This window comes from Lytechinus variegatus, chromosome 4 (genome assembly GCF_018143015.1).
Source record: "Lytechinus variegatus isolate NC3 chromosome 4, Lvar_3.0, whole genome shotgun sequence".
Lineage (NCBI taxonomy): Eukaryota > Metazoa > Echinodermata > Echinoidea > Temnopleuroida > Toxopneustidae > Lytechinus > Lytechinus variegatus.
Genome location: NC_054743.1, coordinates 31,574,715 through 31,586,376, shown reverse-complemented (window position 1 = coordinate 31,586,376; position 11,662 = coordinate 31,574,715). Strand labels below are relative to the sequence as shown.

Genomic DNA, 11,662 nt, shown 5'->3' with positions numbered 1-11,662 from the left:
TCTTGTGATTGAGGCGGTTTGAAACCACCTAATAACATAGTTCAAATGCCACCTGCTGATGGATTACAACACCTGTAGCTCTCCATAATTCAGGCTGACTACAGGTAAGTGAATCTCAACTTACGCAAGATGGAATGCAGTTATTTTTCAAATTCTGTTCAAGCTGAATAAGCTTTTTGTACAGATGACAGTTTGTGAAATTTTATTTTATCATATCCTACATAAATTAAATCCTGTATGCTGATTGGTTTAAATAGCATCATGTGACCAAACATATTCTTATTATTTTGCAATGATTTTGAAAATGAAACGCCAACTGAAGAAAATTTACTATTCCGTGACGTCAATGATGAAATAGTGCACTCATTGATGTCACAGATCATTGAGATGGATCATGCACAACGGTCATCAGAGAGATGCAAATCCGCGTTCCGCTGAGAAAATGGCTTCCAAAAAAAAAAAGGTAAAGTCAGCGAAGCGCGGTATCTATATATTGGTTCAGATTAGAAAAGGATGAACTAAGAGTACAGTAACTGGATTATCATGCATGATCTATTGTACTAACTAATCAAATGTAGGCCATAAAACAAACATACTAGGCCATTATTTCAAAGTATAGATGGAATAATTCATCCTCGGTTGAACTGGCAAAATTACTATTTTTCCCTCAGGGCTTTGGGGAAAAATAGGAATGGCAGTCCAACCTCGGAATAATAATTCCCGCTATACTTACTCAAAGCCAGGTATATATGTATAATATATTTTATAATGAGAAAAATGCTCTTTGCTCCCATGTAACCTTTTGTGCTAAAAGTAGACCGGTGTCAATGAGAAATGAAAAATTACACTGCCAAAAATGGCAGAGAGTGGGTCATTTTGTATATTGATGAGCGAACCCGGGCCTGGAATTTAAGAGGGGTAATTATCATAATGCTTGGAATATGGAAATCAATTGATTTGACCTGCACCGAAAGATAAGTGGCATTTATGGATAGTTTCCTTAAGTATATACTTAAATGATAATGTATATTCAATTTTCATGGAAAACAAAACACACTCCCTTGCATAGGAAGGTTATTATAATGATCAAATTACCACTCATACCTATTTTACTGCAAAGAAAAACCTCTGTAACATTTATTCTTAACACATGATGAAAGTTAGATAAGAAGATTACATCCTATGACCTGAGAGCTTCAATGTTTGGACTGCAGTAATTCCTAAAACTCTGAAAATACATTCCTCACAAAACCGTTTGCTTTTATAATTTAAGTCCTTGTATAATGCACTATACTATAAATACAGAAAGCAATGTATGGTGAACAACCATACTAACATAAATAACATATCACAAGGGAATATTTCATGAAGCAATCCATCACAGGTTTTCAGTGACAGCTGTTATAAGCTACTGAAATCCTTATACCTGACTGGCTGAGACATAATTTGTCAATGAAAATCAGTGAAAAGACACTTCATGAAACATCCCCATGATGTCATAGATGAATTCTCATTACCATTTCAAATGAAGAGTCAATGACTGATAAAAATAAAAACATGTATAAAAATTGACATAAATATACATTTATTACTAGCAGAAAAGAAATTAGAGTTATTCCCTCATTAATCTGGCAAGTTGTTCTTCTAAAGCTTTATCCTTTGCTTGTGATTCTGACACTTTTGATGGGAGGGCTCCCTTGTATCCTGGTGCATCGGCAAGCTGAAAGATGAGAGAAAGAAATATTCACAATTTTGAAAATATGGAAGTAAAATTGGCAAAAAGGCTGTAGACATTTTGACCAATACCAACTTGGTGTAATACCACTTAAACTACATGGTTAAATGAACTGTTCATGATACACATTTCATATTGAATAAACAAAGATAAACAAAATAAAAAATAAGGAGATGAAGTTGAAATAAGGCCAACTGGGCAAAAGAATACATTAGAAATAGATTAGGGAAGTGTTGCAAGAAAATATTTGCAATCAATTACAAATATTCTGTTTCAATTTTACAATTAATAGATCAATTTTAACTATTGCAAATCAGATCACACTGCTTGTTTCCAGAAGCAGATGAGAAATCAATTGCAAATTTGCAGTTTATGTCAAAACTTATGATTGATTAAGGGACCGAAAAAAGTCTTGCAATTGATTTCAAAATTCTTGCAACGCCCCATGAGTGAGCATAAGACCAATGGCCCGTATTCTGAAGTCAGGTTTAACTTAAAGGGGAAGTTCACCTTGACAAAAAGTTTATTGTAAAAATAGCAGAAAAAATAATAAAAAATATTGCCGAAGGTTTCAGAAAAATTCACAAAATAATTAAAAAGTAATTAGAATTTCAATTATTTGATTTGTGACGTCATATGCGAGCAGCATTCCTACATAGCGAATGGTAAAAAATCAATGAAATGTCATTTTCTCAGAAAATTGAAAATGGTTTTCACTGTACCTTTTGTATATCAATAGACAAATCGTTTCACAACCGATCATGAATAGAAAACAAAATCAAGTCATCAGGAACCATACAAAATTTGAAATTCATGCATTTTATATTACATAACACATGGGGCAGCTGCTCGTTTATGACGTCACAAATCCAAAACTTTGAACTCTGCTAACTTTCTTACTCTATAACAGATTTTCCTCAAACCTTCACCACTATTTTAAAATATTTTTTCTGCTATTTTCACAACAAAGTTTTCTTCAGGGTGAACTTCCCCTTTAAGACCATGGTCAAACTCTGTGCTAAAATTATGGGAAGCCAAAAGTGTCAACATTTTTATTAAGTTGTATGTTTCTTATGTTTACCGTGCTCTTTCCTGATTCATCGATGGTGAAGACAATCTAATATTGATACTCCCTAGACAATTATGAATGATTTGAGAGCCAAACGAGCCGAAATATGATATCTCTACTGTTAATGATTTATGTAACAATTGGCTATCCATGCTTAAACCACAACTTTAAACCCGAGTTTAGTTTAATCCCGACTTCAGAATATGGGCCCAAGGGTCCTATAGACCAAATGGCAATTAGATCAAATCAATAGCAGACCAAATGGCTGTTGGGTCAAATGAATATAAACCTCCAAACCTACCTTCCCTGAAACCTCAATACCGATCTCATCTAAGACCTGATTGACGATAGCGTCTTGCTCCTCTTCATCCGATCCTCCTAGGATATCGTCCAATACATCATCCACTGCAGAAAAAAGATGGAAAAATTATATAAAAAGAAAAGGATGAATATAGAGATTTGGCAAATCTGTGAAGACATGACTTTTATATTTTTGTTGCAATGATCTACTCACACTTCAGTCAGTCGGCAAGCCCCTGTGTTAATGAGCAAATGAGCAAGATTTATCCAAGTCCTCTCGTGGCTGAATTCATGTCCCTGCAAAATCTCGTGAATTGTGAGACTTTCTATCTCAAAGAATTTAACCACTTTCTCCTTAAGTAATATTGATCATTTTTGTACCATGGGCAAGAGTAAATGTTACTCTAGTATAATGATCATTTCTTTTTAATGAAATATTTTGGTAAATAAGTGAATTTTTTACCTGAATAAATGAATCAAACAGAATTTTCTTCCTCTGTTTTCACTTGAAAATTGTGCAACATTTTGTGTTTTAGGCACCAACATTATTTATATCATCAGAAAGCTCAAACTCTATACTTTCTTACAATTTCACCTTGATATGTGGCATATTTTAGATGGGTCAGCAGCCAGCTTTTTCCATCAAGATGCAAGACGAGATTTCTGAAATTTCTGAGTAACATAAAATCCAGAGTTCTGATTGGCTGAATAATGTTTCCAAAACAACAGCCGCGGGTAATTTGAAGAGATTACCACATGGTGAGTGTGACCTTGCAGAGGCCCAGTGTGGGGAACATTGGAATTTGCGTGGGTGTGTGGTCTATATGACTAATCAGAGCGCAGTATTCTTGTTTTTGAGCTGCTAAATGTACTTGGCCTATGAAAAGCTGGCTGCTGACCCATCTAAAATTCATCTTCTTATAAAAATTATATCATATTAAAGCTGAGATCTTCAGCTTTATCATGATTTAAAAATCATTCGTGCTCAAACAGAAATTAAGTGTGAAAATAACAACTTTTGTTGCATTAAAAAATATTTTGTTTCATGTTTTAGATCAAGAGTTTTCCCTATATTACAACATCCTTTTAAAAATCCAAACACATGACCTGAAAGAATGATTCTTCTTCTTTACAAAGATACCAAAACATGAAATTTGGTCAATATTTAGAGCAGCAATGGCCGAATAAAAAGAGGTGTTTTGGTTCGCACCAAGCTCATTAACTATGCAAAAACCCTCTAGTCATGAATATCACTTGGATAAAAGCCACTTTTTCAGGGCTTGCCGACTGACTGACTTCTTAAAGAGATAATTCGGAGCTGTGACATGAATTAAACACAAAATCAACAACGAAGGTCTGATGGGGTCTGATGATGCTTGAACTATCGCAAGTGACAGGTTACCAAAACAGGTCAAGTTTCTTAGATTGTTCTCGACTGACATTCTCTTTATCATAACAATCAGATAAAGTTCTTAAGCAAAACACAAAGTCCCATTAATACTACAACAACAATGAGCAAATAGCTTGCTCTTCTCAAATTTCCAACATAGTAACACACTTTCCGATGTCCTAACAATATATTATTTTGCGAATGTGTGCTGAAAGGAGAACTTTTTCTCCATCCTAAGACCAATGTGTGGGCCGAACTTCATGAATTTTGCTGAAAACACGAGGAACAATTTCAATATCCCTAAAAATGCAATTGACAAATTGCTTGACTATACACTACTGCCCCTTCAGCGCCAAATCAAAACATATGTGATATGGGTCCCCAAAACTGTATCAAATCACTTATGGAGCAATTTAACATTCTGATATTTGATTTGTATGCCAGACATAGTAATTGGTGTGTATTGTTTCTTCAGAATACTGTATTATAAATGAATGATCAATGAATTTATTTTTTTTTGCGACAGGATAAACTTTGCATGACTGAGATCTCCCTTTAAACAAATTAAGTGAAATTGCAGTTTCGTTGATAATGAAATCCCATTAACTGATTAACATGTAAAATAAAGTTGGATCTTTCCTTTAACATATTTGCTAAAGACTGAAAATGCCTTGACTCATCGCAGCATGATAATATGAAATGAAACTAGAGTCTTGTCATCTTTATTAAGTACTCACTCAGCTCTTCTTTCATTTCCATCTTGGATGATTCCACCTGAAATTGTTGCATCGTTTTCATCACCTTCTGAGGGTCCATCTGTTTATTCATGGCACCCATTGCCTAAACACACAGCATAGGAGAAAATGGCAGTAAGGATAATGACATAAATCAATCAATTCAGAAATTCATCAAATTGGCAACTGTATATACAAATGAATCATCAGTTATTTCCCATCTGCATTTTCAAATACTCCATAATGCCTCCAATAATTACACACTATGCAATCTCAGTCTCAGGACCGGTTACTTGCCGAATATTGTCAGCTTTCATGAAAAGATTAATATTTACTGATCCCAGCAGGTAAAATGAACTGGAAATAAGAAAGTGGGACAAGAGTTCCCTGTCCCAGTAAAAGACATTCTCCATCTCAGCTTTGGATACTGTTGTCAATGAAGGGTAAGATGTTGACTTTCTGTGAGGCAATTTGTGGATCATACCATTTTGGTTTATTACATTGCATTTGCTATTAAACTGGGTGAATAAACATCCAAATGGTATCAAAGCTCTGTGAAACCTGGTAACAATATCACTCTATGAAATGTTCAATGCATACAAATTTTGAAACCTCTCAAGTCGCATCATAAAAATCTCGGTTAAAAATGGATCCAATTCGTAACTGTTGTCTTTGTGTAGGTGTTTTGACGAGAACTTCATATTTTTCTTTCAAATGACACACACTAACAAACAAGCAATAAGCATGAAACATGTAATCTCAATGGACCGTATTCTGAACTTGGGTTTGAATTAAACCCTGATTTAAAGTTGTGGTTTAACTATGGAAAGCCAATTGGGGCACAAATCCCTAACAGTACACATTCAATTCTTTAACTCATAAGACACCCAAATTTTTCATAATTGTCTGGGAGTGATAACTGAAGTATTTTTCTTCATTATGAAAGTAGAAGGAAACAAAATACTCAACATATGAAATATACAACATAAACATAATTTATAGACTTTTGGCTCCCCATAACTTTAGCACAGAGTTAGACCGTGGTCGAAGTTAAACCGGAGCTCAGAATATGGGCCAATGAGTCTAAGCATCGTTGAGGAAATCATACAGGAAATTACTCAACCTTTTATCTTTGTTTTTACACTATATACTTGTAAAAAGAGAGTGAAGTCAGGCAAAAGCTCTGCAGTTTGCAGCACAAGATTACCTTTGCTGTTCTCCCCATGGCTTCTGCAGTTGCTTTGTTAGCTACCATAGACTGTGAAAAAAAAGGAAAAGAAAAGAAGAGATCATTTTATGGAATAAACTCATGATATCTCAATGTTTCTTAAAATCTTAACATTTAACCTTATGTGAGGAGATGAAACATCACAATACAATCTCACATCACAATGCTGAACCAATCAAGTCCTTTTCTCAAACAAAATGGCTTACTGTATTCTAATATTTTGTAATAACCACTAAGAAAGGAAGGATAGAAGAAAGGATGAAGAAAAAAAGATAGAAAAAAGAAAGAAAAAGAACAAAAGAAAGTAATAAAGAAAGAATTAAAGAGGGAAAAAAAATTCAAGCTTCAAATAAACAAAACAAATGTAATCATCTAACAAAAATCTTACTGATATTTCTCTTTTTATAATATATTAAAAAATTGTTAGAAAACTAAAATGTTTTAGAAACGAATAAATTTCAAAGTAAACATTGTCAAACTTTAATAAAATGAACATCGCAGCATCACACCATCTCTCTTCCCATTGCCTTGTCTTTTTGTGATCAGAGCGAACACGAGTAGACTCAATTTTACTCAAAACAAAAGCTGAAACTAGACCGATCTAGTAATGAAAACTCGATAACTTGCTCCTATGACTACATCACCAAATCATTAATCTGAGGATCCACACATGTATATATGTAATTATAAAAATGTCCTGCCGATTTTGTGATTATTTTGTTGGAAAAACTGTTAATCATGTGAGATTGTTCACTTTGATTCAGAGTTTGCAAATCTCCTCCGATCATGCAAGCCTGCCACACACCACACAGGCCTTAATCACAATGCTGAACTAATCAAGTCCTTTTCTCAAACAAAATGGCTTACTGTATTCTAATATTTTAAAATAACAACTAAGAAACTTGAGAAATATAATTCAAGTGCATGGGTTTAGCGGTTTAGCATTTTACAAGCTTTGCTTTTCAGTGGACCCCTCCATTCTTCTCATGATATATAATTACACTGATTTCATCATATTGATTATATTGATTTAAACGTTTTAACATTTTAACATGCATGTTAATTTATATTTGAATCACTTATTGAATATGTATTTATTCAATTTGAATTTTGTTCATAATTTTATTTAAATTGAATTAATTTATCTTTTACTTAATTGTATTATATTGAAGAATGAAAAATAAATTGAATTGAATATTAAAAAAAAAATGAATTGATGGCACACTTTGTCATTGTGATATTTCTAAGATTGCACCTCAGAGGATTGTACAGTGTCAGTGTGAGGAAAACTTTATTCCTTGAAAATCACCAAAACGATTGATTTACTTTCAAAGACAAACATCAATAAATATGTTATTTATAATGATTGACACTCACCTTAGTCTGCGCATTGACTGATGATATTGTTGCACTGGCCCCATATAACCTAACTTTCTGTTTCCTTAAGTTTACGAGTTGTTTCGCTAATACTGCACATGCCTGGAAGGATGAACAAGATTCAAAAGATACAAGTTAGCTCTGTTACCTATCATTGGTTGAAACACAGAGGTTTCTGCTCCAATCCTTAAAGCATTGGTGGTACAGGGCCCTGTCTTACAAAGAGTTGCGATTGATCCAATCAATCGCAACGATGGAAAGCCAGCAAAGTCAACATATAAAATGCATGTTTAAATTCTAGATATGAATGTACATCCATAAATTCATTGATTTCTTGACAATTTGGTGTAATCTCCATTGTTTACAAAGGATATTTTAGCAATTTTCCTGTAGAAAAAAGTATGACACTGATGGACTTCCAGAGTTAGGAATGATTGGATCAATTGTAACTCTTTCTAAGACAGGGCCCAGCTGTACAGTAGTATAAATTTACCTTCAAAGCAATCAGTATGTTTGCATTTTTGACAAATCACAACTCACCTGTTTGTTGCCTTGTTTAGCAGCCTTCTTTATTTCCATTTCCTATTTACAATGAAAAGTAAAAGAAAAAAGTTATGTATTTACCAATGAATAAGAAACACATAATAAACTCATGCTGGGGTTATCGATTAACTAAACATATTCTGACAGGATTGAGAAAAAAGATCACGAAATGTTTGTGACTTTGTGTACATACACACCAGGCGATGTATATTACCCCCCTCCCCCTGACAGTTACCACATTAACATTCATATACCAGTGCTTCTCAGCAACTCAAAGCCAAGGATATTACTGAAATCTACCTCGCTAGCAATTTACATATATAGTCCATGCTAACAACTTTCATGAAACAATCCCTGATTTTCATCAGTGACATTGATAAAGCTTAAACAAATCAGTAATATTTTTTTAATTCACCAAAAGGCCTGAAAATCTGTTTGCATTTGACCTGAAAATTCAGGCTTTTGCCTGTAAAAAGATATCCCTGATTAATCGCAACAACTTATTTGAAGAAAGATGTCATCCTGACAAATAACAAAATACAAATAAAGATTAAACTTGAAAGTAAGACACTTTGAAACCTGCAGGCAACTATGTGCAAAAAGTTTGCTATTCCCAAACACATGAACCAATCTGGTGGCGCAACTATTCACTATTGAATGATACACGCCGTATAAGCGTAAACAACAACTTGTCTGTTGTGTCAAGCCGATTCGGTGTGCTGGCCCATTTAGGCCCTGTGACATAAAGCCAGCAACTGATCATGGGGTAGATTTTATTACTGATCATAACCCAATATTCAAAGTTGATTGCACAAATCAGCCCAAAGAGCAAGATCAATCGCTATGCTTAATGTCACAGACCATTGGAGAATGTTTCACAAAAGGAATTGTCAGACATTTTATCCAACAAGTAGTGGTTTACAGTGCCTCTCAGCCAGTCATAATCAAGGAAAGCTGTCAGACCTGACAAACCCTCCCCTGTTCTTGCCTGCAGGTTCCACCATGTTGCACTAACTTTACAATTCTAGAAGTTTAGGGGCCTGTTACAGAAAGAGTTGCATTCGATTGCATCTCAAGAAATCAAGCGCAAGTACCCAGAATGCATGTTTATTGTTTGAAAATAAAGTTACGTTTGATTTTTTTGAGTTGTGTGTGATCGCAACTATCAATGAAACAGGCCCACCGGATCATGCTTACTAATCTCTTTTCATCTCTCTCCAATTTCACTCTGTCCCTATCCACTCCTCGTTGTGTCTTCTTCAAGTCTTTCTCCGTTTTTCTCAAAACCTCTGGAAACAAAAATGAATAATTAAAGAAATACATACATGTAGCTAATCAATAGGAGTAAACATAAAAATGAACGTGTATGATGTATTGGATTGTTCCGATAATTTAAAAAACGTAGATTAATTTGAAATTTGAATTGGGTTTTAATTCTCGCTATATGCTAGAGGATGTGCACTTTCTACCGACTTTCAAAACACTGAGCCGGATAGTTACAATTGTCTGCCTGGTGAGCGGGCTATCATAACAATTTATTTAATTGTTTTCCAGGACAAAAGAAAAGAAAGTAGAATAACCATCTGAAACCTTTGTTGTGATTCACAAAAAAAAGGGCCTACTTGGTTATCACTTTGCGAAGAAATAATAATCATTTTGTCAAAGTATGCAGAGAATGTGGATCTAATCATCTAAATACTCGATCTAACAGACTAGATTACAAAAGGTTACAATTCATCTAGGGCAATGCCTAATAATGTTACTTTGTTGTAACTTGCATAATTTAAATTTTAGGACATATTCAAAATAATGCAATGGTGAATAGGGCTGCATGGGCCATGGCATTGCTGGCTACAATCCTACAACAGTACAGAGTCGAACTGGAGTCTAGAGACACTGTCACTTAGCCTTAGCTTGGATGCCTCTGTGGCGCTTCGCTCATGAACGGTTCCAAAGCTACTCGTTTTAACCCGGGGGGGGGGGGGTGGGGGGTACTCGACCCAAAAAGTGGTAGGTAACGTATGTGCCATGGGCGAGACAAAAAACGGGGGCTTTGGCTTGGAGCGGGCTTCTTGTAAAAAGGAGGGTCCTCAGAAAATCAAGCCATAGAACTCAGAAGTCGTGTGTTGCGGACACCAGAAGTGGGGTCGCAGCACACACGACCTGCTAGTTAGAAATCCACGGCCAAATGCGGTCATGGTGCGAGGTAGTACCAGTATACTTGTGACTGGAAAATGCTAGGTCCTAATGGCTATGGCATGCTTGAGTTTGGAGCGGCTTTCTTTTTCTCAACAAGATAAAATAAAAATGCTATGCCCTGGAAATTTGAGTATTAAAATGGGGGTCCCCTCCACGGCACATACACACCACACATTATATATTGAGTGCCCCCCCCCAAGTTTTAACATTAGAACATCTTAGTTCTAACGTTAGCCCGGCACTCATCCTCATCACGTCCGAAACCTCCACCCGCACCCCACGGCACGGGGGAGCTACCCGCAGGCCGGACGTTGTTATCCCGGCGGTACCGGTACAGTTAATATTATTCTTTTCTCCTCAGCTAACTTTGTTTAGGCTAGCGCTAGCCTTTATTAGCCCCATCAACCTTAAATCTCATACTCTTACCTTTGTCTGTAGGCTTCTTGAAAAGGGACATCGTTGCAGTTTGTATTAAAGATGAAAAGTAGAACCTCAATGTTCAGAGATCATCTGAGTCTGACTTTTCTGGTTTAGAAATTAGCCGTGCCAGCTCGTACGTAGTAAACAAACAATGGGAGCGAGGTCGACAGCTCAACAACTCGTCCTATACAAATATCGTCAAAAAATTTACGAGGTTGCTCATGACATCTGAGATACATGGGATCACTAAAAAAAGTATTAAAGTAATTTATTTTAACTTCTTTGGTTAAATTTATGAATTACAGTCGATTATCATCATCATTTTATGGAGAATCATGTTAGTCCTAATCTAATAATTATTATATTATTTTCTTCACTGAAGTACTTTCTTACACTTTGCAAAACTTTTGCTGACCGAATTTTCCAGCTTCACTGATAATTTGGGACGATCCCTCTGCTAGAGCGAATTGTTCGCGGTTGGGTTGTATGACTCATTCTCACCGGGCCAATGCAAAGCTAGTTCATTATCTATTTTTAGGAGAGTTTGTAATTATCATATGACGCAATTCAAGGGCGGAAATCTCTCCCCAAAGGAAGGGGGACAAGGGGCGGGGCTGGAAAATTATTTGACAAGAAAAAAAAGTATGGCCAGTTCGTCCAAATACAT

General features: G+C 35.4%; 1 protein-coding gene across 1 annotated transcript; it reads right to left on the bottom strand.

The window, feature by feature from the left end:
• Positions 1-1,040: 1,040 nt before the first annotated feature.
• Positions 1,041-11,097, bottom strand: LOC121413847 (charged multivesicular body protein 2b-like). Its single transcript, XM_041606818.1, has 8 exons — positions 11,002-11,097; positions 9,574-9,665; positions 8,374-8,415; positions 7,834-7,935; positions 6,436-6,486; positions 5,232-5,334; positions 3,106-3,209; positions 1,041-1,720 (listed from the first exon to the last, which is right to left on the bottom strand). Exons 1-8 carry the CDS (start codon positions 11,030-11,032, stop codon positions 1,613-1,615), a joined length of 633 nt encoding a protein of 210 aa, XP_041462752.1. The 5' UTR covers positions 11,033-11,097; the 3' UTR covers positions 1,041-1,612.
• Positions 11,098-11,662: the final 565 nt, after the last annotated feature.

What these genes read in the sequence shown, in the direction of transcription:
- LOC121413847 (XM_041606818.1), bottom strand. Translation starts at nt 11,032, where the DNA reads ATGTCCCTTTTCAAGAAGCCTACAGACAAAG. An exon ending in CTAAACAAGGCAACAAACAG is followed by an intron (nt 7,936 to 8,373) that starts GTGAGTTGTGAT and finishes TCATCCTTCCAG; the next exon opens with GCATGTGCAGTATTAGCGAA. An exon ending in CCATGGGGAGAACAGCAAAG is followed by an intron (nt 5,335 to 6,435) that starts GTAATCTTGTGC and finishes CTGTGTGTTTAG; the next exon opens with GCAATGGGTGCCATGAATAA.